The following is a 27,947-nucleotide window of genomic DNA, read 5'->3' on the forward strand; positions in this document are numbered from 1 at the left end:
TGAGGGTGGTCCTACTTATAGATGTAAAGGTGGCTCTTGGTTTTAAATTGAACAGGTATGACACCTGTTGGTTTTGAATTCAAACAGATAGCAAAAAACGGGAAGGGCCCTATTTAGGTGTGCACTAATTCCAAACTAGTTTATTTCTGTTTGAAAACGGGAAGGGCCCTGTTTGGATATACAGAAAATTCAAATCAGTTTAATTTGAATTCTGGATTTTGTTTTACCAAAAAATAAAATTAAATTCAAATGTTTTTAGCCAAAATCAGTTTAATTTGAATTCTGGATTTTATTTTACCAAAAAATAAAATTAAATTCAAATGTTTTTGGCCCAAAAAGATTAGAAGCCCAACCCCACCGGACGGAGGCGGTGCGCGCGTGTGGTGATTTTTGGGTCCGATGGGTCTAGCCCATTTTGCCCATAACCTCTCCCTCTAAAACACTTGGGTACCCCTTGGGGCACACCCCAAGTATCTCACCCAAGCCTTATAAACCCTTTCAAAACTTCCCACCAAATTAATGTGGGACAAGCCAATTTACAACCTTAAGGAATTTTCACCAAAACTCCATTTCCATGGAGCACACTTTGGCTTCAGTTTCCCATTCAATCGGTAATGGTTTTGAGCAACCAAATATACCACGTGAATCACAACGCGGCATAGAACGCGTTACCACTTTGACCCGAGTAAATCGACACTCGGGACCCACCTGAAAAATAGACCAAACTTAAGAAAAAATTCTGATCTTACCCAAAATTTTCTACCATTTCCAACAAAATCTTGTCAGAACAATTAGTTATATATATTACTAATCTTGTCTACATCAAATCTTGTAAAAATTATAAAATTTTTAAATGTTTACATCAAATATAATCTCGTAAATAAAATAAATGAATTTTTAAATAATAAGTCAGCCATTAATTATGTTATTTATAATTTTATCATATCATTCAATAGGGGTGAGCATGGTCCGGATTGGACCGGATTGGGATAAAACCAGGACCAATCCGTTATTTACGGTTCCTAAAAAATTGGAACCAATCCAATCCGTTTAAATCATGGAACCAATCCGAACCAATCCATTTAAATACGGATTGGATCGGTTTAGGACCACGGATTCACATAATTAAATAACAAAAATATATATAACACTTGAATTTCATAAAAATATAAACATAGCGCTATATTAGTTTCATAATAGCAACATGTTTTTCTATAATAACGGCATACTGTTCTAGAATTTAAACAACCATAAGAAAACTGGTTTCACCATAAGTATTTAGACCATTGCAAATTAAAACTTAAAACTTAAAACTAACAAACAAAAGTAATAAAAGAAGATATTATACGATTTTAGGTTTGAGTTTAGATTTTACATAGAATAAGAAAAGATACTATGGGGGAGGATGTATAATAAAAATATAGACTATTTGTATACGGTCCGGATCGGTTCCAATCCGGAACCGTGGGATTCAATCCGGAACCAATCCGTGAACTACGGATTTTTAATTATTCAATCCGGAACCGAACCACGGATTCAAAAAACCAATCCAAACCTATCGGATTGGACTGGATTGGATCGGATTACGGATTTCACGGATTCCTTGGTCAGCCCTATCATTCAACGCATGATTCACAATTTTTTATTTTTGGTTCCGTCTCCCCCCGAATATACATCACACAAATGCATTGTGTGCGCCTTACTTTTTTTGTTAGTTTATATTATTTATCTAATCATAATATCTCAAGGTAAAAAGACGATGTTAATTCAATAACCTGGATTAAAACTGTTCAAGGCGAATTGAACTGACGCTCCATTTGTTTGGGCATTAAATATTTTTTGGCATTTGATATAATAAAAAACGAAAATCAAATGAAAATATTTTTTTGATGATCAACAGAAAATAAATTTATATGGGTAGAATATACTTTTTACTTTTAAAGTACGGAAAACCTTTTTCAGACTAAAGGATTACCAATGTTATTATACTACTACCGTCACTCTCATCTCCACCACCACACTGCCATCACCACAGCCACTGCAACCATTACTGTCGCTATCACTACTGCTGCCCCGCCACCATACCACCATCTCCACATTCATTTCACCACCACCACCACCAAACATAAAAAAAATATTTTTTAAATATTTTCCGTCCAAACAAACAAACAAACCTATGTTTTAGATTTTTTTTTCCCCCAACATTGCTAAATTTGGAGACAGTGAATCAAAAAGAATTAGAAGGGGACAAGGAAGGAGAGACAAATAAAACAATACTACAATTTGAGTCTTATGTCAAAAATATATCATATGTACACATATATATATATATATATATATAATAATGAACAGTGTTAGAAACTCATAAATTAGATTTCTAAATTTATTCAAAATGATGTGGCGAGATAAGCTCCACAATTGATTATGCAACAAATCAAAAATTGATATATATTATATCCCATCATTATAGCTTAAATTATAAGAAATTTTTTTTTGTGTCTTAAATTTTTTTAAAAATAATGGTGTACACTAATACAATCACAGAAAATGAGTAAGTACCTTATGTACGATCCTCACTCGATGAAGGTCTGATGGAAGTAAATTAGGAACAAGTAATAATAGTATATTATAGTCTATTTCGAAAAGATGGTAAAAATTAATTTTTTTTTTACTTTTAATCAACTTTTTGACTTTTTTAGACAAATGATTTGAGAAATTAATAAAAAGTTATTTTTGACTTTTTTGATTAATATTTGTTTATGATGTCAAATCACAATAAAATGACCAAACTACCCCCATTCAATTTAAAATATTTACAACTTCACTCATGTAGTATATTTTAACCCATGAGGAGTAGAATTGTAATTTTATTAGTGGCTGAAAACCAACTTCCCAAATGAAAAAAAAAAATACAAAAAAGTCAACTTTTAACTTTTGTTACAAACTCAAAAAAGTGACTAAAAGCTAATTTCCCAAAACACCCGTACGTACAATTATTTTATACCTCCATGCTTTTGTTTTGCAAGAGGGGGACTTTATCCGACGATGAATCAACCCTAGAGATGACATTTTCTTCAATGATCTGAACTTCATTGGCTTTTCCCCACATCACAGCATAGAGGCCAAGAGCAATTGTCACTGCTCCAATTACACTACACATAGCATAAAAAATAAACCATGTTTTTCATTTTTTCCCAAACTTATCTAATTTTCTCTTCTTCTTTTGTCATTTTTATTTATTTAAAAAAAAAAAAAAAAAACTGACCTTCCAATATGGAGAGTATCTTTCAGAAAAGTAACCCCCATGAAAACTGCAAAGGCCATCCCCAGTGGTCTAAACGTCGAAACAAAGACAGGGCCCTTTATGCGACAAACCCATGCATAAATCACACTCCGAATTGAAACCATAAAAACTGCCTAGATGTTAATTCACAATTATAGCAAATTGTTAGTTTTTACCCCCCCAAAATATATATATATATATATAAATATATGCTAATATTTAGACACCACCTTTGACAAAACAGGTTGATTGTTATTCTTACCGAGTAGACAATAGTTATCAACTCCACATCGGGTTTTAGTGTCCAAGCATTTGGATCCCTTTCTACAATCAAAGCAACTATGGCTGATAGGATTGTCACAAAGATACATCCAAAAAGCGTTACGACCATCTCTGCAGGGTAGTCTTTGATGATCCACGTCTGATGACACGGAATGATTAATTTTTTTTATTTTTTATTTTTTATTTTTACATTGTAATAAGAGTTATAAAGACTTTTGACAAGCTCTACCTGCACAATATATAGTAATGAAATCAAGAAGCTGGATGTTGCAAGGAGAAAGCCTCCAACGATCCAATTAGATTGCAGTGACACAGAGAACGAATGAAGGTTAGGTAGAGGTCGAGAGAACAAGATTGGTGGCCCTTGGTAAAAAACTACAATGTATGCTCCTGTGATTGACAAAATGGTGCCAATGGACTTGGCCTGACTGCTCTGAACTTTTAAGTCCAGCTTTTCCATCCTGAAAAAATACCCATTTGATTCAACGTGAATTAGATGAACATTTAAATTCTTTCTAGTTGAAGTTCACAAAGCTAGATTCTATGTTGTTGGGGTTAATCACAATGTGGAGGCAAGGAAAACTAGGTAGCTATGTATGTTAATTAATAATTTTATTAATTGATAGGTTTTAACTAGTACTAATTCCATCAAGCATCCAATTGCACCAAGGCGGGTCCTCTACCAGTGGCAAACACAAGATTTATTCAGAGAGCTAAACTATATGCGTTCAATATTGACAATAAAGTTCTATCAAACGAGAATTATGTGCATTTTTCTTTTTTCTTCACATTAAATAAAAAATAAAAAAAAGAGAGACAAAAGAAGATTACGTACTTTGTTTACATTGATCAAAAACAAAAGGGAAATTCTTCCTAAAGATTGTCATTAAACACAAAACTAACTACATTAATCTCATGCATCCGCTAAAGAGATTACCATGATACATGAATGCATAATAATTCATGAGTGATTCCTAACTGAATAATACACCAATATAATGAAGTCCTAACTCATAAGCAATGCTTAAGAGAACCAAAAAAGGTATGTGCACAGAATTTGTGTGGTTCAGATTTAACTCAAGTGTTGTAGGGTTTACATGTAAAATGAATGTATGACACTCAATGATTTATGTGTACCTAACATTGTTGCCAAGAAAATCTCGAATGTTGAAATTGCCCATATGTCACCCTAAAGTCAAATTTTAAGCCAACTTTTGGGAACATCAGTAAAAAGCCAATTTTTTGGCTTTTCAACTTTTTTAGATAAAAAAAGTCAATTTTTTTAGCCAGTTTTTTTTACCCAAAACAACTCATCTTTTTGCCAAAAGAGCCACTAAAAAAGTCAAAAAACTAAAAAGTCAATTTTTTACCAACTTCCCAAAACACCACCCAATATGCCAAAATATGACAATCACACTTCAATATATAGGAGTAGTAGCGGAGCCAAGAAATTAAATCAGAGGGGCACTTATTAACTATAACATTGAAAATTTTTACAAAAATATTTAACATAAATTTTTACGATTAATTCAAGAAATATATATATATATATATATCAAAATTTCAGTGAAAAATCAATATAATAGTAATATCACGTTATCATTGACATATGGTATCACAAACCAATAGTAAAAAAACACATAGAGGATCAACCCCAAATGTTAAATGTAACTAACTATTCAATAAATTCCATATCTTCATTAAGATTAATTATAATTGTATGTCAATGATGATATACATCATCATTGTATTGAAATTTTCATAAATAATAATATGATTAATCGCAATATCTTTATTTTTAATAAAAAAACAACCATTATTATTCTCATAATTTTAAAAATGTCATTGATATTTCACTCCAAATAATATTTTATAATTTTTTTTATTTAAAATATTTTCTTTATGTTTACAAAAAAAAAAAAAATTATTATTTCAAAACCTAAGGGGGGCACGTAATCCCTTGGACCCATTGTGGCTCCACCACTGTATAGAAGAAATGCTATTTCTTTTTTTTTTTCACAAAAACCAAATACAAATACATTTATTAGCTCATCAAGAGAGAAGACTTTTGCCAAATCATCCAAACCTTACTAAATTTGGCACAAGATATAACAATATCAAATTTTAGCAGCTCCAATAGCAATTGCATTGAATTCTTTGTTTTACCCAAGTTGCTATATTATTTATAGCCATATCAAATGTTAGAGCATCTTTAATGGAATATGTAAACGGTGTGTTAGTTGTTAAATTAGTTTAACGGAAAATATAACCTTTTTCTCTCCGGTGTATCTTTTAAAGTAAATGCCAATGGTGTTAGATGCTATCCGCAATATTAATTGTGGCCAGTGGTTTAACAAAGGCCTGGGGGGACACATTTTAAAACACTTTTAACATCTTCATTGTAATACACTTTCACTCTAAATTAATAAATACTTAATGTATAAAGTTTGATCTCACTTTTGACACTTCTAACAATAAATAGGGCCGAGCAATGTGTTAAAATGATGATTTACGTGCTAATAGGACTATTAATAAAAACTTTAAGAGAATATAGGACTTATTAAAAAAAAATTAAGAAAATTGTTCACTCGGTAGTTGAAGCCGTCGAAGCTTCAAAGATTACAGGGGTTCACTCGGTGTCCCAAAATTTGGATGCCTAAATTTTGGCTCCTTCATTTTGGTTTTGGAAAAAATTGGGTGGCCTGAAAAGTAGTCTACAAAATTATTAAAAAATAAAGCGTTTGGAGTAAATTTAAATTCAGTGGGCATTTGGGGACTGGATAAAAAAAAGTCAACTACAACTTTTTCGAACACAATACTGATTAATTTCTGAGAAGATTTGAAATATATATAAGTTGTATTGGGAAGCAGTATTTCAGTGAAGCAGTTTTAAAGTAACAACAATGCTTGGGAGTTACAATTTTTGTGATCACAATAGCTCAAAATTGTCAAAACGACGTCGTTTTGACATGTTTTGCACCTAAAACGACGTCGTTTTAGTAGTTTTGAGCCATTGTAGCCACAAAATTGTAGCCCTCAAACATTTCTCTTAAAGTAATTGCACTGTAAATAAAAATATATAGGGACATTTAAATATAAAATTTAATTTATGAATTTATACTCTCTTAATTAAAATTTTTAAGTCTCATTAAATTTTTAATAGTTAGAATTGCCCTTCAAACAATGATTATTCACCATTTATGATTATCTATAAAGGAACATGATGATTTGATATTTGTTTTGATTTTTAAAACTCCAAACGGCTCCGCTACATAGCTCGAAACTATGTGGCTCGAGTGGCTCGAATTTTATTTTTTATCTGCTGTGTGCGTGTGCTAAACTCAACTTCCACATCCACACATTTCATTTGAAAAGAGAAAAAGAAAAAAACAGAGAATAGAGAGAGAGGAGCACCGTCTCCTTCGTAACCTATAAGAACAGGGATAAAGCTTTGTAGCGGAACAGTGAGAGGAGCGGGTAACAGATTTGTGTGTCCCCGCTGAGCACTGATCTGGATCCAAATGGTTGTGAATAGGAACCATAAAGATTATCAGGTGAAACAAAACGACTTGCATCGTGTACATCCCCAACAAAAACTAAAGTTTCTTCAATGACTTTGTACTTCTTACCTAGAAGGATGCGAATTTGGGGAAGAAGAGGAATGGTGGACTGATGGGGAGGAAGAGCTATGCGAGTATAGAGGATTGAGGGATTGTCATTGGCTAAAGCTTCTTCAATGACTTTGTACTTTTTTTTGGGGGGGAGGGTGTTAGTATATTATTATATGTTAGTATTGTTAGTATATTATTATATGTTAGTGTTTAGCTTTAATAATTAGTGTCCCCCCTTGCTTTATGCTTTCGGTGCCTCAATTGGCATCCTATGTTGTCTTCTCCTCTCTATAAAGAGAGTGTACATCTCTTTGTAAATATATACAATTACAGAAACAATTTAGTGTCTCTCTCTCTCTCTCTATCCTCTCTCACTCTCTCAAACTATTATTTCATGGTATCAGAGCCCAATGTTACATTTCTGGCAATTTTCGATTTTGGTGTTTAGTCCCGTACACAGTGGCACTACATAAAACCGCTCGGAATTTCCTCACGATTCCAACGGCACCAAGCCCATTCTCAGAAAACCTTCCACGCTCCCACACGCGCCGTCTTTGTCCTCTGCGCGTCACCACTTCCGCCACCACTCTCACACGCGCCCGCACGCGCCATCTGTTGTTGCTCACTTCCGCCACGCGCCCACACGTCCGCGGCTGACGTCAGCCCTGCCTCTCCCGTACGCCACGCCTGCTACTGTACGTCTCTCGTGCATCGCTTCACTAGTGTGCACCCGCGTGCGCCAAAACAACTACCGTGCGCCGCGCCTGCGCCTGTCCGCTACCGTGCACCGCCGCCTTCCTGCTAACGTGCTCCTCCCTGCACTCTGCTAACGTGCGCCGCTAACATCATTGCTGACATCATCTCTGTCCAGCATACCTTTCCTTGCTATTTTCAACCTTCCGGACTCACTGGTACACTCTGTTTTACCCAATTTTGCTCCTACAGGTCTATTCCTATTGTTTTAACCCTACTCAACTAGTATTATGGATCGTCATGATGCCTCTCATCCCTTTTCCGTTATTTTGAATGGTTCAAACTATGTTCTGTGGGCCCAAGCCATGTCCTCATTCCTCAAAGGCAAGAAACTCTGGCGAATTGTCACCGGGGATGTGACTAAACCGGTGAAAGACAGTGCCACTAATGAAACTACTGCTCTTACTGCTACATATGAAGACCGACTTGAGGAATGGGACAGTAAGAATTACCAAATCATTACCTGGTTTCGTAATACCTCTGTTACCTCTATCAGTCTTCAGTTTGGTCGCTTTCAACTTGACTCTGTAACTACTCCTACAAAAGACATCTGGGATTTTTTGAAAGAACGATACCAGCCTACTGGTCTTGCCCATCAATATCAACTTCAGAACCAACTTCGCCGCATGCGCCAAGAATCCACTTAGTCCATTAATGACTTCCTTTCTCAAATGTACTCTGTTTGGGATCAGCTTGCTCTTTCAGAACCAACTTGGCATAACCACGAAGATGCTGTTTTATTTACTATCTATCGCAACCAGCAAAGGTTGGTGCACTTTCTCATGGCTCTTACTTCCTTTTTTGAGCCCGTACGTGCCTCTCTGTTTCATCGCCATCTATTGCCCACTCTTGAACAAGCAATTTCTGAGTTGCTATCAGAGGAGACTCGTCTCGGTACACTTCAAACTCATCATGTGGAGTCTGTTCTTGTCACTCCTCCGTACCGGCCATCATTTACCCAGCGGACCACTGCTTGCCTCTATTGTCAGAATCGAGGCCTTCCTTCAACCCATCCCCTGGTTAATTGCCCCGTCAGATCCTGCCGCTACTGCAACAAACTTGGTCCTGGTCATCTGCAACAGGATTATTTTCGCCATCCATCCCGATCATCCTCCAATAGCCACTCCTCTCGCGGTGGCTCTTCCCGGGGAAGCTTTCATCATTCCGGGAATCAGTCTCATCACACTGCTACTGCTGTTTCCGGGAATCAGTCTCATTACACTGCTGCTGCTACTTCCGGGAATCAGTCTCATCACACTGATGCTTCTGCCTCTGTGGGGTTCTCTGAGTCACCTGCTCCGTCTACCCCTCGCTTTTGTCCGACAGATGTAGAGGCCATGCTCAAACAACTTCTCTCCCCTTCTGGTACACCTCCTTCTACTGCTTTGTCTGTAATCCCAGGTAACTCTTCTTGGTATTTTGACTCTGCCTGTTGTAATCATATGACCTCCAGTTCTACTATCTTTTCTTCCTTCTCCTCATCTCCTCATTTTCTCTCAATTCATACTGCTGATGGTTCCCTCATGTCTGTCCGTCATGTTGGTACTATTTCCACCTCGTCTTTATCTATACCTCAAGTTTATCATATCCCTGCTCTCACCTTAAACCTTATTTCCATTGGTCAATTATGTGAACTTGGTCTAACTGTCACATTTTCTGCTACTGATTGTTTGGTACAGGACCCTCAGACAGGGCAGACTATTGGGATCGACCGTAAGCGTGGACGTCTCTATGAACTCATTCACCTTCATGTTCCTGCCTCTCCTCAGATCGCTGCTCCTACATCTACTTCCTCATTATCTCCCTTTCATCTTTGGCATTGTCGCTTAGGGCATATTTCTGTTAATCGCTTAAAGTCTTTGGTTTCTAGTGGACAGTTGGGTCATGTAATTCCCGATCATTTCGATTGTATACCCTGTCAACTTGCCAAACAACCTGCTTTATCATTTAATAAAAGTACTTCTGTTTCCCTTGCACCTTTTGATCTTATACATTCGGATATTTGGGGACCCTCCCCTACTACTACTATGGGGGGATCCCGCTATTTTGTTGTTTTTATTGATGATTTTTCCCGATTTACTTGGCTTTTTCTCATGAAAAATAGGTTTGAACTTAAACACATTTATTATAGATTTGCCCAAATGGTCCACACCCAATTCTCCAAAGCCATCAAAATTTTTCACTCTGACAATGCTATGGAATATCGGGATTCAGATTTCCTTTCATTTCTTCAGCATCATGGTACACTGCCTCATCATTCTTATGCTGGCACATCCCAACAAAATGGCCGCGCTGAACGGAAACATAGGCATATTCTTGACACTACTTGCGCTCTCCTTCTCTCTTCTTCCTGTCCTGAAAACTTTTAGGGGGAAGCTGCCCTCACTGCTGTTTACACTATCAACTGTGCTCCTACCCCTATCATCCATAATCAAACTCCCTTTGAACGTCTGCATGGCACTCCCCCTCCTTACACCAATCTCCGGGTTTTTGGCTCTACTTGCTTTGTTCTACTTTAATCCCATGAACACACCAAGCTTGAACCTCGTTCTCGTCTTTGTTGCTTTCTTGGGTATGGAATTGAACATAAAGGCTTTCGCTGTTGGGATCCTCTCTCTAAACGTCTTCATATCTCCCGCCATGTCGTTTTCTAGGAGCACCAAATGTTTTCCTCGCTATCCTCCTTTCACTTACCCGCACTTTCCACTACTGTACTGTTACTAATCCTTCCATAGATCTTTTCTCTGCTGATTTTGATATAGGTTCCTCCTTCATCGAGACGCCCTTGCTCACTTCTGATCCCGTCCAGCCTGCTCTCCCTGAAGGTCTACCTCTTATTGCCACACCTCCTTCTCCACCGGTTCTTCCTCCCACCGATCCTCCTACGGGTCGACCCCGCCGGGTAACTCAACCTCCTATCCATCTTCGTGATTATATTGTTGGATCTGTTGCCTTCTCTACTTATGAACCTACCTCCTATCGTGAGGCTTGTACTAATCCTCTTTGGCAGCAAGCTATGACTGATGAACTCCAGGCCTTGGACAAAGCTCATACTTGGGATCTTGTTGATCTTCCTCCTGGCAAGACTGCGATTGGCTACAAATGGGTTTACAAAATCAAAACACATTCTGATGGCTCTATTGAACGCTACAAAGCTTGTCTTGTTGCCAAGGGTTTCAACCAGGAATATGGTATTGATTATGAGGAGACATTCTCTCCTGTTGCTCGGCTTACCTCTGTTCGCAGTTTACTTGCTGTTGCTGCTGCTCGCCACTGGGGGCTCTTTCAGATGGATGTCAAAAATGCTTTTCTCAATGGTCATCTTCTTGAGGAGGTCTACATGCAACCTCCACCTGGGTCCACTTTTCCACCTCATCAGGTTTGCAAACTACAGCGTGCTCTCTATGGCCTCAAGCAAGCGCCTCGTGCTTGGTTTGCTACGTTCAATTCTACCATTCATGACTTCGGGTTTACCTCTAGCTCCTATGACTCTGCTCTTTTTATACGGACTACTTCTCATGGTACCACTCTTCTTCTTCTGTATGTGGATGATATGATTATCACTGGTAATGATGAAGCTGGTATTCTCCACCTCAAACAATTTCTCCACCGACAGTTTGAGATGAAGGACCTTGGTACTCTTAACTACTTCTTAGGCCTTGAAGTCTCTCATGATTCTACTGGTTCCTATTTGTCCCAGGCCAAATATGCATCCGATCTTCTGGCTCGTACTGGTCTTACTAATTGCAAAACTACCTCTACTCCAGTTGATCCTCAGATTCGTCTCACTCCTCTCGATGGGACTCTTCTCTCTGATGCTACTCTTTATCGCCAGCTCGTCGGCAGTCTTGTCTATCTCACAGTAACTCGTCCTGACATTGCCTATGCTGTTCACATTGTCAGTCAGTACATGTCGGCTCCCCGCACTCCCCACTATACTACTCTACTCCGCATCCTTCTTTACCTCAAAGGCACTCTGTTCCATGGCCTTCACTTCTCTGCTTCTTCCTCTCTTGAACTGCGTGCCTTTTCCGATGTTGATTGGGCTGGGAATCCTACGGATCGACGCTCTACCACGGGTTTCTGCTTCTTCTTAGGGGATTCTCTTCTTGCTTGGCGTAGCAAAAAACAATCCCTCACTGCCCGCTCTAGCACCGAAGCTGAATACTGAGCTCTTGCTGATACTACTCAGGAACTTCTCTTGCTTTCCTGGCTCCTTGCTGATATGGGTGTTTCTTCTTCTGGTCCTACCCCTCTCTATTGTGACAATCAAAGTGCCATTCAGATTGCTCACAATGATGTTTTTCATGATCGCACCAAACATATTGAGATTGATTGTCATTTCATTCGCCAGCATGTTACCTGTGGTACTGTTCATCTTCTCCCTATTACTTCAGTCGATCAACCCGCTGATATCTTCACTAAGGCTTATCCTTCTGGCCGCTTCAATGATCTTGTTTCCAAACTCAACTTGGTTGATGCTTTCCCTCCTTGAGTTTGCGGGGGGATGTTAGTATATTATTATATGTTAGTATTGTTAGTATATTATTATATGTTAGTGTTTAACTTTAATAATTAGTGTCCCCCCTTGCTTTATGCTTTCGGTGCCTCAATTGGCATCCTATGTTGTCTTATTCTCTCTATAAAGAGTGTACATCTCTTTGTAAATATATACAATTACAGAAACAATTTAGTGTCTCTCTCTTTCTCTCTCTCGATCCTCTCTCACTCTCTCAAACTATTATTTCAGGGGGATTGAAATTGATTCTTTTATTTTTGTTTTGAGTTCTCAGAGATTGTTTATGAGATCTCTGTTTTTTGGTTTCCTTCAAATTGTAAAGCTTTCATTTGAGTCTGATAATAATAGTATACAGAAGTTATTTTATACTCTGCTTTTTTAATCATCTTCTTCTGTTGTAGAGATTTCGGTGAAGAACAAAAGGAAGGGTTTTTTCTGTTTGATTTTCTCATTTTTTTTTTAGTTGGACTGTGCTTGTATCGATTGCTGTATTTACAAAAAGGATTCAAATACCTGAAATTTCCTAGTTCTTAATTGTTGGGGGGCTAACTTCTTTGAGTTTAGACTAAGACTAACTCATGGTCTAAGTTTATGGTTAATTAATGGGCTTAGCATCTTCCAAGTTCCAAGCATGATTCATTTTTTGACTAGGAAACAAACCAAAAATGATAATCATAGAGCATTCTGCTGAGAGGATGAGAGCAGCAGCAATGGGTTTTGACTTGGGAGGATAGAGGTAGAAAGTAAAATAGAGAGGAGAGAAAAAATATTGACAGAAATATATTTGACTCATTTTGACTGAGTTTCGGGCCACTCGAGCCTAAAACTTTTGAGCTACCGAGCTTTATTCAACTTCAAAATATCAATTTTTAAATTGAAAAATTAAAACAAAAAAATTATGTGCAAAAAAAAAAAATTTAATCAAAGTGCTGGATTTCAGTTTTCTAAAATTTATGTTTTTTGTTTTTTGGGGTTTTTTTTTAGTTAATATTTTTAAATTTTTAAACAAATTTTTTATTTTTTTTAGATGCAACTTACTTAAATATGAAAAACGTACTAAATTTTTGTATTTTTTTATTTATATTTTTGATATTTAGTGAATTTTTTAAAGATTATTTTATAAATATTATACTTTTTAAGTGTATTTACGTTATGTGTGTCTAAAAATTAAAAAAAAAAGTTGATTGAAAATAAAAAAAAATTGAAAAAAAATGTGGAAAATAAAAAATAAATGAATTTTCTGAAAAATATTTTTTGAAAACCAAACCAAACAAGTTGATTTTTTTTTTTTTTTTTGAAAAAATTGAAAAAATTATATTAAAATTTTGTGCAAAACTGAAAATTTTGTATTTATAATAGAGCATGATAATAGAATATTGATGTGTAAAAGTAGGGGAAAAAACTTTAAAAATAAAAAAATTGATGATGTTTTCAGTTTTAAAATTAGAAAAAAACTGATAATATTTTCGATTTTATTAGATAGTTAAATCAAACCAATTAGTTGAAGGACAAAAAGGTTTAATCTCATGCGCTCTTTTTTTTTCATCAGTTAGTAAAATAATTATGTGGAACAGTACTATGCAAAATTAATAATGTTCTTTGTTTTAAAAATTGAGAAAAACTGATAATATTATCAGCTTTACTAAATAGGATTTATTAGTTCAAAAAATCTTAAATAGGACCTAAACTACTATAACATTTGTAAATAAGACTTTTAGGTAATTAATTCAAATATATTTTGTGCAAAGTGGTTTTGTTGGCTTTTTTCATATTTAGTGTTTTTTTTTTTTTTAGTTTATACTTTTGGATTCTATTTAACTAGACGGACCAAAAAAGTTAATTTTTTTTTTTTTTTGAAAAAAGTAACTGGAAAAAAAGAAAAAAGAAAAAAAAAACCAAAAATAGTTAGCATTTTTGGGTGCCCTTTTTTTTTTTTGGGGACTTTTTTTTGGATTTTTTAGATTTTCTTTCTTTCTTTTTTTAAACTTTTTAGATTTGTTTATACAAATAGACCTGAAAAGTTTAAAATAATAATAATAATAATAACATAATTTCGAAAAAAAAAAATATGAAGGAAAAAAAATTCAAAAAAAAAAAAATGTAACTTTTTTAAGTGTATGCTAAATTCACCCCAAGACACAGGAAAGACAGAAGATACTTGCGTTTTATTAAAATAAAATTATTTTTAATTAATGATCCCGGCTTAGTGAGTCATTTCTATTGTTATAAATTGTTGGCATCAGTCTTATGTTTCAAAAATGAATGTCAGCTCTAATAAATGAGCTCTAATTAAAGTGGGTTTCACTGTGATGTGATGTTTTCGTCTTGCGTCTGTTATTTTTTATTTTTTATATTTACTATCACATTATTAGATTTTAATTAAAATTTTAAAATTAGAGGGATGTATCATTGCTACTTATATCTTGTCTCTGTGGCCCAAAGAGGAAAGGAACTCAGCCAGAAGATGATTGTACATGAGAGAAGAAAGTAGGTCGAGCAATTCATCAAAATCAAATTACGTTATGACTATGCAACCAAAATAAAAATGTTAGAAATTTTAAAAATTTTATTAAAATTTTTATTAGGTCTCGTTTGGAAATAGATTTTTTTAGTAATTTTTTTGATTTTTTAACTAAAATGTTATGTAAAAAAAATTAGTATGTTTGGGATGACTTTTTGACTTTTTACGAAAAGATATACAAAAAGTAGAGTCTTTGACTTTTTGGTATGGATTGTTAACTTTTTTATTTTTTTAATAACTTTTTGACTTTTTGACTAAAATGAGTACTTACCAAACAAGGCCTAAATATCTCACATGAGTATAATTCTCACAAGATATAAATTTCAAATCTATATAAGAAATTTAATAAATATTTTAATAAAACTTTTAAAATTTATAACATTACTCCAACTAAAATTGTTCAAATTATATTGTTATAAAGATGGATTGGGATCCACCGCTACCTCCAATTAGTATTGTTCACCTTGGCTGTTTGGTGAATGGTGGGAACCACCTTTAAAGATGCTATGATTCTTCCGGCATCGTTTAAGAACAAAAGATAAAAACAGGCAGTAGGTGGAAAATTGATAATGTTCTTCATTTCAAAAATTGATAATATTTTTAATTTTACTATATAGGATTTATTAGTTCAAAAATTTTAAATAGGATCCGAACTATCATAACATTAGTAAATAAGGCTTTTAGATAATTAATTCAAATATATTTTGTGCAAAGTGGTTTTGTTGGGTTTTTTCATAGTTAGTGACTTTTTTTTTTAGTATATACTTTTGGATTCTATTTAACTAGACGGAAAAAGCCTCAGACCCCTTCTAGGGGTGACCCTAGGCTCCTAGTGGGGTGTGATTGGTCCATTTTCTTTTTCTTTTTCTTTTTTTTGGATCTAATGACCAACCCCAACGTGTGTGTGGGGGTGGTGGGGGTGCTTGGAGACTGGGGGGTCTCCAGCACATTTGTAACTAGATGGACCAATAACGTTAATTTTTTTTAAAAAAAAAAAGTACCTGGAAAAAAAGAAAAAAGAAAAAAAAACCAAGAATAGTTAGCATTTTTGGGTGCCCTTTTTTTTAAAAACTTTTTTTGGATTTTTTAGATTTTCTTTCTTTCTTTTTTTAAACTTTTTAGATTTTTTTATACAAATAGACCTGAAAAGTTTAAAATAATAATAATAATAATAATAACATAATTTCGAAAAAAAAAATATTAAAGAAAAAAATTCAAAATATATATATATATATATATAACTGTTTTAAGTGTATGATAAATTCACCCCAAGACACAGGAAAGACAGAAGATACTTGCGTTTTATTAAAATAAAATTATTTTTAGTTAATGATCCCGCTTAGTGAGTCATTTCTATTGTTATAAATTGTTGGCATCAGTCTTATATTTTGTCTCTGTGGACCAAAGATGAAAGGGACTCCGCAGGAAGATGATTGTACCATGAGATAAGAAAGGAGGTCAAGCAATTCATCAAAATCAAAGTACCTTATGACTATGCAACCAAAATAAAAATGTTAGAAATTTTAAAAAAATTATTAAAATTTTTACTAAATATCTCACATGATTATAGTACCTACATGATATAAATCTCACATCTATATAAAATATTTAACAAAAAATTTAACAAAACTTTTAAATTTCTAACATTACTTGAACTAAAATTATTCAAGGGTTAATTACACTGATAGACCTTATAGTTTGGGACTTGTGTCATTTTGGTCCACAACTTTTCAATTATGACACATTTAACCATGAATTTTGAATCTTGTTCCAAATAAAGACAATTAAAAATATCATTAGACTTTTCAAGAGTAAAACCATCAATTTGATAAAATATAAACTAATTTGACAAAAATAAATGTCAAAAAAATATTTTTAATTTTTTTAAAATTATTTTTATTCACCAATGATAAAATTATGTAAAATTAATAAAAATTACATGATTAATTTTTTAAAATTAATTTTACATGATCATCATTGAAATACATAATAAAAATTAATTTGGTAAAAAAATAAATAAATGTCTAAAAGATTTATTAATTTTCCATAATTTTATTTTTAGTAGGTAGAAATAATTTTTTGTTTGACATTTATTTTTATCAAATTAGTTTATATTTTATCAAATTGACAATTTTACCTTTGAAAAATTTAATTATATATTCGATTGTCCTTATTTGGATTAGATTCAAAATTCAGAATCAAATGTGTCATAATTAAAAAACCAAAGATTAAAATGACACAAGATCCAAACTATAAAAACTATTTGCGTAATTTGCCCATTATTTAAATTGTATTGTTATAAAGATGGATTGGGATCCACCGCCACCTGCAATTAGTAATTGTTCACCTTGGCTGTTTGGTGGATGTGGGAACCACCTTTAAAGATGCCATGATTCTTCCGGCATCATTTAAGAACAAAAGATAAAAACAGGTGGTAGGTGGAAAATTTGTCTCTAGCTATAAACTCTAATAATCTCTTCCAATTTTATATTTTGTTATGTATATATAATTTAAGAATAAGAATTTTTTTAATTGATTAGATAATAGTAAACATGTGATTTAATCACATTTTCTTTAAAATTATAAATTTATCACTTGTTTTTTTAAAAATATGCTACCTATTATTTTAGGACAAAAATGATATCAAACCTATCTAACTTCATTTTTTTTAAAATAATCTCATACAATGACCAACAAAATGAAAGATTGTTAGAATTGAACCCATGATGGACTAATGGGCCTAAATTCCAAGTGTGTCCAATCTACTATAGTTCCCTATAATCTACTTTCCAAATAATAGATTAGAGAGAGAGAATCCAATTTTAAACGATAGGAGTCACCATTATGCTAGTTGTATTGTGTTTTTATGCTAAAACATCTCTACTACACGATGAATCTCCTTAACTTAATACAATAAGCTCATGTTTGATTCATAAGATTAATAGTGAAGTATAAATAATCTTATTAAATTAGTGTGGTATTTATTATCTAATTGGATTAATATCAATTGGATTAATAATTTCACCACTACCCCCATTACTAATAATCCTACAAATTTGTTGGATTAATTATCCATTAGATTAATAATCCTAAATCAAAATGTTAAAACAAACATGGGATAATTGGGCCCACGAATTAATAATCCCAATTCCATACTCTAATTCACCCAATCAGACACGCCATAAAAGTGTGAATCATTCAAACAAGAGAAATTTAAATGGAAGATCTCCTATTTAGCATTAGCACAAAAGCAACCATGCATGATTATTATGTTAATGTTATGTTTAGTTCATTAAAATAAATCAAAATAAAATAATTATTTTATCAAAATGTTTAATCTTATATATTTTTGTTTTTAAAGGAAGTTCAGTCTTACATTTAATTCACTAAAACAAAAGTTATGAAAAATATATATTAAAAATAGAATTATCATTTATCGTCATAATTAAATGAATGATGAAGTCATTTTAATTAGACTGTGTTTGTTTTGAGAGATTATTCTATGGGATTGGTAGTCTATTCGGATTAATAGTTCATTGTTTGGTTCAATTTTTTTACTCCGGATTAATTGTTCCTTTACACTATAAATCCCTCATATGAGGGATTATTATATCCTAAGGGAGGAGGTGAGATTATTTTCATGGGATTAGTATCTCATGAGACTAACATATAAAATGTCTATTTTACCCGCATGATATTACTTAATAAACAATTAGAAAAGAATAAAATAATCTTTTAAACATTTATAAATTATTTTTTTAATGTTGTTAATTTAAAATTATATATTAAATAAAAAATATAAATTATAAATTTAATTTAATTAAAAATAATAAATTATAAATTATGGCCTTATAATTTTTTTAGTGTTGTTAAAAAATTAAATTTATATATTAAATAAAATTATTTTTTTAGTGTTGTTAATTTAAAATTATATATTAAATTAAAAATATAAAGTATAAATTATAAATTAAATTTAATTAAAAATAATAAATTAAAAATTATGGCCTTATAAATTAAATTTTTTTAGTGTTGTTAAAAAATTAAATTTATATATTAAATAAAATTATTTTTTTAGTGTTGTTAATATAAAATTATATATTAAATTAAAAATATAAATTATAAATTTAATTTAATTGACAATAATAAATTAAAAATTATGATCTTATAAATTAAATTTTTTTTAGTGTTGTTAAATTATAAATTATAGATTACAAATTTAAAATTATATATTAAATAAAAATTATAAATTACAAAGGTAAAATAGTCTTTTGAACATTCACTACAAGAAAACTGGGTATATGAGACGGAACTATTTGCGACGGCACACTTGCCATCTCAAAAAGTCACTTTTTGCGACGGCAGAAAATGCCGTCTCAAAAAAGCAGAGTATTTGCGACGGCATCATTTGCCGTCTAAAAAAAGCAGAGCATTTGCGACGGCACTAAATACCGTCACAAATACTCTCATTTTTTGAGACGGCAAATAGTGCCGTCGCAAATGCTTTGTTTTTTTGAGACGGTAAATGGTGCCGTCGCAAATACTCTGCTTTTTTGAGACGGCATTTTCTGCCGTCGCAAAAAGTGACTTTCGTGTTTTTTTTTTTTAGTGAATATTCTTAAAATTTTAAATATTTTTTTTAGATGTACCTTACTTAGATGTATCTACAAAATAAAAAAAATTATGAAATTTTTTTTTTAAAAATTAATAAATACATAAAAATACAAAAAAATGTATTGAATTATTGTATTTTTGGTATTTAGTGAATTTTTAAAAGATTTTTTTTACAATTTTTTTTAATTTTTAGGTGTATTTATGTTAGGTGTGTCTAAAAATTTTTAAAAATACTTAAAATATTTCAAAATTCAGTAAAAACACTATAACACGGAAAACAAGAAAGTTTAATTTTCTCAAAAAAGTTTTTGGAAAACTCTAACCTAGCATAGTGATTGTGGTTTTGAGATAGCTTCATATATATACAGTCACAAAATGGTTTGAATAAATTCAACGGTATTTTTCTGTCGCAAAAAAAATTAAAAAAAACAATGTCGTCTTACTCTTTTGATATACCATTTCTCTTTTCATTCATTTTTTCATCTTCCCGTCTCTCTGTCTCTATCTCTCTCTCTCTTCTCTTTATCTCTTTCACTTATCACTCTTCTTTCTATGTCTGCCTGTTTCTCTCTCTCATTCTCTCTGTGTCTCTCGCATATCTCTCTTCTCTCTATCTCTCTCATTTCTTTTTTCTCTCTCTCTCTTATCTTTCTATCTCTCTCTATCTCTCTCGCTCATTTCTCTTCTCTTTCTGTCTCTCTCTTTTTCTGTGTCTCTCTCCCGCTCATCTCTTTTCGCTCTATTTCTCTTTCTTTTTGTCTATCACTCGCTTATCTCTTGTTTCTCTCTCTTTTTCTATCTCTTTATCTCTCTCTCTATCTCTTTTTCTGTCTATCTCTCTCTTCCTGTCTCTCTCTCACTCATCACTCTCCTCTCACTCTCTCTCTGTTTACTTGTCTATTTGTCTATTTCTCCCTCACTATGTTCGCCTTGTTCACTCTCTTACTCTCATCTTCTCTATTTATCGAGCTCCTTCTCGATTTATCGATCCACTATAAGAAAATAAACTTTTAGCAATCACTTTGTCTATCTCTCTCTCTCTCTCTCGCTCATCACTCTATCTCTGTCTCTGTCTCTCTCTATCTCTCTTCTTTATCTGTCTCTCACAAAATTAAAATATTTTTAAAATATTTAAAAAATTGATTTGAATTAAGTTTTGAAAAGAGTTTTGAATTATCTGTCTTCTTTATTTATTGAGCTCCCTTTCGATTTATCGATCCACTACAAAAAAATACATTTTTAGCGACCACTTTGTCTCTTTCTCGCTCATCATTCTGTCTCTTTCTCTGTCTCTCTATCTTTTTTCTCTATTCGTCTCTCACTCATCTCTCTTTCTCACCACCCATCTTCTCTACCACATTTACCACTACTGCAAATGCCATTTAACTACCACCACTCTTCTCTTTCTCTCTTTCACTCATCACTCTTCTTTCTCTGTCTGTTTGTCTATCTGTCTGTTTGTCTGTCTGTCTGTGTGTCTTTCGTTCATCTTTCTTCTTTCTATCTCTCTCATTTGTCTTCTCTCTATGTCTCTCTCGCTCATCTCTCTTCTCTCTATCTCTCTCATCTCTTTTCTCTCTCTGTCTCTCTCATCTCTTTTCTCTCTCTGTCTCTCTCGCTCATCTCTTTTTTCTCTCTCTGTTTCTCTCGTTCATCTCTCTTCTCTCTATCTCTCTATTTTTCTATTCTCTCTCTCGTTCATCTCTTTTCGCTTTCTTTCTATATGTCTCTCTCATCTCTTGTTTTTCTCTATTTTTCTATATGTCTCTCTCTATCTCTTTCTCTCTTTGTCTCTCTATATCTCTTTCTCTCTTTATCTCTCTCTCACTTATCACTTTTCTCTCTTTCTTTCTCTCTCTGTGTCTGTTTGTTTGTCTCTCACTCTTTTGTTTCTCTCTCTTTCTCTCTATGTGTCTGTCTGTTTGTTTGTCTCTCTCCCCCATTGTGTTCACATTACTCACTCTCTCCCTCATCGCTTCTCTATTTACTGAGCTCTCCACTACAAGAAAATGCACTTTTAGCGACCACTTTGTCTCTCTCTCGCTCATCACTCTGTTTCTGTCTCTCTCTCTCGCTTTTTCTCCTCTATCTGTCTCTCACTCATCTCTCTCTCTCTCTCTCACTACTCATCTCTTTTACCAACTTCACCTCTACGACTACCACTACTACTACCATTGCCACCACTTCACTACCACCACTACCACTACTGCCACTACTACTACCATTACCTCTCTTTCACCCCTGCCACTCCATTTACACTACCACTACCACAACTTCACCACTAATTTCTTTCGCTATCACCAACACCACCACCATCTCTCTTTCACCTTTTTTTCATTAAAATATTGCCCCTACTTCTACCAAATAAAAAAAAATAATATTTTTTTTTCATTAAAATAAAAATGAAACAAATAAATTTTCAATCTTCGTAACTAAAAAAAAAAAAAAAAATTCATTAACTAGAAAAAATATATATTTTTGACCCTTAAAAAAAAAAAAATATATATATATATATTTTTTTTGTTCCCGCTCCTCTTTTTTTAGCTTTCCGCTCCCTCGCCCCCAAAAGCAAAAAAATCCCCAATCTCTCAAACCCAAAAATCCCTAATCTGTTCCTCCCTTACCGCCGCTGCTGCCTCCCTCTCTCTCTCCTCACCGCCCCTCACCGCCACTCCTCCCTCACCGGCGATCTTCCCTCACCGCCGATTTCAAAGGGTATCTCTCTCTCTCTCTCTCTCTATGTCGGGATTTCGGATATAGGGGGTTTTCATACACACACACATATATATATATACATCTGTGAGTGTATATAGGGGGGGTTTTTGATCTGTTACATATATATATATATATATGATCTGTTTTTTTTTACTTCATCTCTTTTTTTATATAGATCTGGAGCTTTATATCATCTCTTTAGTGTTGTCCAATAACCCACTTAAGTCTTTCTTTCTTTTTTCTATTTCATGCTGGAGATGTCGAGGCTGATAGGAATCTTTCTCTTCATGGCATTGCAGATGGTGATGGAGATCGATGACTGAGATCGATGCCAAAGAGCTATGGCAGCAAAAAATGAGGCAAAGCTTCTAATTTTTTGGTGATCAAACTTCACTAATCGGATAAATATAACACTAGTTTGCAATTTATAATATTTTTTATGTACATATGCATCTTACCTTGAGCCAACACATAACCCTACCTCTTGGTGAGGTGAGGTATGATAGCCTTTTGAAGTGAAACCTTTATATTTTTGTTGTGTTTTTGCCTGCATATTACTCTGTTTTTTTATGTTCTTTGGTGATAGATTCTATTTAATTAGTTGGGTGTGCATGCTGACTTGTGCTGATTAAGTTTTAGCACTGCATTTCTTAAAAATAACAGAAAACAGGGATAGTTTATTCATTGGGTTGAAAATTTTTTGTTGGATCTAAAATTGGGTTTGGAAATAGGTAGATAAAATTGGGCTTGCATTATGGAACCGTTTTATGCACATGATTTCTGGACTACAAGCACATCAGTTTCAATGATTTGGCTATGTGCAAGAAACCAGAAAATTAAAATACTATAGTTAATCTAATGAATAAAGAGAAACAAATACTCAATCTTGAGTTCCAAGTTAAATTGCAAATCCTAATTATGAAGATGGAATTGAAAAATAAATGTAGTTGCAAGATTTCCTCTTTGGCTTTATCAGCCTTAAATGGAATTGAAAAATAAATGTAGTTACGATTGTAATTGTTTTGTAATCGTAACTTTTCCTTTATCAGCCTTAAAAGGTTTCATCTGATATGCCATCGGAGTGATTTCTTAAGCTTTTGGGAAGTAGTATTCATACTAACAGCAATGAATTGAGTCTATTGTAATTCCCTTGGGATGCACGTCCTTCCTGGTTTGATTTTGGTTTTTTTGATTGATTTTTCTTGGCAGGAAAATACGGAGTCTTTGTCTGATAAGGAGAAGACCTTGTTATCCCTAGCAAAGATGGGGTATATGGTGGAAGAGGCGTCAATAGCTATGGATAGATGTGGTGCATATTTGATAATATGTTTGTTTTATGCTATTTTTGGTTTTGATATTGTTTGTTCTGGAGATCATTCAGGTTTTTGGATTTATATTCTGCCACATGTATCTTTCCATGTATGTTTTGTTTTGTCCATTATCTGTCAACATGTGAATAGTTGGTTGTGGTTTCTTTTTGTTTTGGTTGTTAAATTTTGTTGTCATAATCTGCATTCCATTTCCTCATGGGACTTGCTATTTACACTGCATATTTTTTTTGAAGCTGCTTTAAAGAATGATGTCTGAATTTCCTGGGTTCTCTTCTCTTTTTGTGTGCTTTGCTGAGAGAAAGAATTAGGTCTCCTTCCATTTGATTCCTAAAGCATATTCTGACCTTTTTTATTTTTATTTTTATTGTGAATGGGTTATTATTGTGAGACACTAGATAACTACATTATTTACTTGATATCTTTTCTCACTACACTGGTCTTTGATGCTTTATGTTACTATAGTTTCTAGCCAAGAAGTACGGACACTTCTCGTGTTCATTTTGGACATGTGTCAGACATTGACACTCGTCGGACACTTCGTGAAGTGAGTTGAACATACATGCAAACATGTCTTATTATTTTTTAAATTCTTTTAGACTTGGACACGCTTTACATGCTTGGGAGACACACATGAAACGCATTACAAGCTTGAAGAAAATAACTTAGGATTCAATGATAAAAGAATAACAATCTCTCCTACTGTAGACTTTAGGAAATATTGTTACGTTGTACTCTTTTATTATCTTTGAATGAAATATTCAAATATGTCATATGATAAAAATATATATATTGTGTCCCCCACATGTCATATCATATCTTGTATTCTTTTGTCCATGTCGGTGCTTCTTTGGTTTCTAGTGTCTTGTAAATTGCACAAGCATGTTATTATAATGAATCAAAGAAGATTGCAATTGGTTTTTTTGGTACATAGCCACACCTTTCTTATACTCTGAAACCCTGTCAAACTTAAATTAATATACTGGACATCTTACATTTCCATCTTCCACTGAATTGTGATACTGATTGTCATGTATATACTCGTTTGGGTCCTGTTAACCAGTTATTTCTGCTGGATGATATTGCTAAACTTTGTCTATCCTCCTGTGTGTTGTAGTTGCTCATTTCATTAGATTTAATCTTTCTCTTAATAATGCCTGTAAAATATTGCAGGTCCAGATGCCTCAATTGATGAAATAACAGATTTTTTATGTGCTGCTCAAATGGCAAAGGCAGCAGATTATCTACTACCTGATGATGATAAGTTTTTAATTTTTTATTTTAATTTTTTGTATTTCTTCCCCATAATGAAACATCAGGTTTTCAATTAACCCCTTTTCATGATAGGGGAATAAATTTTTACGGCTTTTATAGTTTGTTTTTTAATTATTAATGCACCAGGATCCTTGTTTTTGCTTTTATTTTTTTTGTTAATTCTGTTCATACTGCCATTAGTAAATCCTCTGCGTAATTGATCTTTTCTCAAATTTCACAGCCGAAGCCAAAGAGGAAATTTTTTGAGAGAGAATTGTGGAAAAGGAAAAATAAATTTTACTTTTAAATACAAAATGAAGGAATTTAAAAAATATATATTTAATTATGTTATTACATTTTTTTTGACGAGTCTATTTGGTTTCAAAAGATTTAGTAACTTTTTATTTTCAGTTGCCCCCAATAAACTCAACTCATATGTTATTTTATTTTTAGAATTTCAATAGTTGGGATTTCACACTTTGAAGAATGGCTCTGTCTCTCTGAATTTATATTGTGTTTAACTACATAGCATTTTATAGTATGAAGGAACCTGGTTGAGTTTGATATATGTTTTTGCAGATTTTGTTGAGGGAATAGTTGATATGATCGAGCGGGTGGTGTTGGTAGCCGAAGATTATGTTGCTCTTTTTTTTTTTTTTTTAAGACTTGAATTTTTTAGTACAGTGTATTTAAGGATGGTTAATGGATAATGTTTATTATAAATTTAATTAATTTGTTAATTTTGTTATTTTTCATTAACAAAAAATTGTTTGGTGCTTGTAATTAATTTTTTTGTTGTAGCAAATTCGTATATGATTTTTTTTTAAGAAATAATTATCTGCGACAGTAAAACATAATTATCGCAAAAAAGTATTTTTTTTAGTAGTGTTATACTGTCGTAAAAAATAAAAATTTATTATTTTTTAATATTTTTTGCGACGGCATTACACTGTCGCAAAAAATAAAAAATTTCATATTTTTATATTTTTTGCGACGGCACCACACCGTCGCAAAAAGTAGAGTTTTTTTTATAAAAAAAAGACTATTGGCGACGGTATTTTTTTGCCGTCTCAAATAACATTTTTAGCGACGGTAAAATAGGGCCGTCGCAAAAAAGTCAAGAAATTTCAAACGTTATTAGCGACTGCACGGTGCCGTCGCAAAAAGACAAAAAATGCCGTCGCAAAACATTAGCGATGGCATTTACCGTCGCAAAAACTCTTTTGCAACCCCTGCAGTTGCGACCCCCCTCTTGTCGTCGCAAAAAGTCATTTTGCCGTAGCAAAAAGTATTAGCGACGGTATTTTACCGTCGCAAAAAGTCATTTTTTTTGTAGTGATTTATCCTTATCTAGTCCATCCAACCAAATATTGGATTCACTAAAAATAGTCTAATCCAGACATCCAATCCCATGACTAAACAAACAAAAAATACAAATTCAATCTACCCAAATAATCTATGAACAATGTATTACAGGACTAACAATCCGATAGATTATAATTCCCTTTTATTCAATATATCTCAAGACTAACCGTTCAATAGATTATAATTCCTTTTATCCAACCCGTCCAAACAAATAGACCTATATAATGCCTAACAGGTTGTTGCCACCATCTCAAACAAGGGAACCATAGTTGAAAACTATTAGAATAATAATAAATTATTGAAATACGAACATGAAAAACAGGCCTCACAAAAAAGCACAAGCACTATCAAACAAAGACAAAGGACAAGCCATAATTGACACATGGCGTTTGGTAATTGATTGGAGAAAATGAGTGAGATTGAAAAAAGGAAAAAGAAAAAGCAGGAATAGGAACAGTACCTGGTCACAAGTGCAAGTATGAAGGTGAAGGCTGGGATGAGGCTATTCATTGCTGAGGCCATGGTTGGAGAGCTATACCCTATTCCAATATAAATTAAAATCTGCAAAGTACAACTGATTCCCCCACACACACACACACACACACCCAAAAATTAATAAATAAATAAATAAAAAAACTCATAATTAACAACAAATCACTAATACATAAAATAATACAAGATTTATAGTCGTTATTAGAGTAATTTTATTAAGATCAAGTTGAGTTATAAATCAGATACAGGGATAGTCACTTTCCTCAATTACATAATATACCTTTACTATGATCAAAATGAGTTGCATTAGTAACCATATATACAGATAGTTGTGCCTCTCAATTACATAAATTATAAATATAATTAGAATTACAGATTATAAGTGTGAAATTACTAAAATACTTTACTCCAAAGAAAACCAAATTTAGATGGGGGCAATTTCACACCTGAGGAGGCCTAGGATGAAGATTCTACAAACAATCAAGAAAGTAAGTTTTGGGCATGGTCTTTTCCCGCAAATTAATCAATCAAAAAAGAGGGGGGGGGGGGATTATTGAGGAGATAGAAGTGATGCACCAAGGATTCTCTAGAGTGTTTTTTTTTTAAAGTGGTGTATTGTGTGGTTGAGATTTAATGCTAAAAAATTGATGTGACTTATCATTAAATCTCAACCACACAATGCACCACTTTAAGAAACTTTAGGAAGAAAAAACTCTAGAGGATCCTTGCTCGAAGTGATGAACATGAGAGAGAGAGAGAGAGAGAGAGACCTGTGGTAGATGAGAGTAGAAGGAAGAATGAAGAGCAAAGCAAGGGAGTTTGAATAGAAAACAAATACACAGTCACTCATTCCATTTGTCATGGCTGCTTTGCTTAAAGTGTTTGAGCCTGCTTCCATACACTCTATTCCCACCATCACTGCTATCATCCCCGCGGCCCACATCTCTTTCTCTCTCTCTAAAACAAGTGAAGAAGACACCTTCTTGACTTCCAGAGAACAGAAGGAACCAAGACTACACCTTTTCTGATACTGGACAACAAATGCTTCGTTTGAAAGAAGGGTTGGGTTGGGTTGGGTTGATTGGGTTTGAGACTATTTTAATCATAAAAAAGATAAAGGAGTAATTTGGAAACTAAGCAGAAAGTCAGTTTTTTTTTACCTTTTATTAAGTTCTTCTAAAAAAAGCCACGAGAAAGTCGTCAAAAAATCCAT

At 33.3% G+C, this 27,947-nt stretch overlaps 2 protein-coding genes across 4 annotated transcripts in view; both read right to left on the reverse strand.

The window, feature by feature from the left end:
- LOC114268873 (uncharacterized) overlaps nt 1–27,947 on the reverse strand; it is a 152,350-nt gene that overhangs the window by 76,453 nt on the left and 47,950 nt on the right. The window lies entirely within an intron of this gene.
- On the reverse strand, nt 2,782–27,800 carry LOC114279673 (WAT1-related protein At3g28050). Of its 3 annotated transcripts, none has more exons than XM_082892774.1 (7): nt 27,504–27,800; nt 27,181–27,245; nt 26,703–26,816; nt 3,795–4,026; nt 3,546–3,704; nt 3,266–3,360; nt 2,782–3,152 (listed from the first exon to the last, which is right to left on the reverse strand). In XM_082892774.1, the coding sequence occupies exons 1-7, from the start codon at nt 27,675–27,677 to the stop codon at nt 2,999–3,001; spliced, it is 993 nt and encodes a 330-aa protein (XP_082748900.1). In that variant the 5' UTR covers nt 27,678–27,800; the 3' UTR covers nt 2,782–2,998. The 3 variants fall into 3 exon arrangements, with proteins under 3 accessions (XP_082748900.1, XP_082748899.1, XP_082748901.1); XM_082892773.1 differs by having other exon boundaries at nt 3,266–3,417; XM_082892775.1 differs by lacking the exon at nt 27,181–27,245 and having other exon boundaries at nt 3,266–3,417; nt 27,505–27,800.

This window comes from Camellia sinensis, chromosome 10 (assembly GCF_055761805.1).
Source record: "Camellia sinensis isolate YWXY chromosome 10, ASM5576180v1, whole genome shotgun sequence".
NCBI classification, from domain to species: Eukaryota; Viridiplantae; Streptophyta; class Magnoliopsida; order Ericales; family Theaceae; genus Camellia; species Camellia sinensis.

Excerpts from the sequence above, each read along its gene's own strand:
- LOC114279673 (XM_082892773.1), bottom strand. The coding sequence starts at position 27,677 with ATGTGGGCCGCGGGGATGATAGCAGTGATGGTGGGAATAGAGTGTATG. Across the intron at positions 3,705-3,794 it reads CATTACTATATATTGTGCAG|ACGTGGATCATCAAAGACTA; the intron begins GTAGAGCTTGTC and ends CCGTGTCATCAG. Across the intron at positions 3,418-3,545 it reads TGATAACTATTGTCTACTCG|GCAGTTTTTATGGTTTCAAT; the intron begins GTAAGAATAACA and ends ATTAACATCTAG.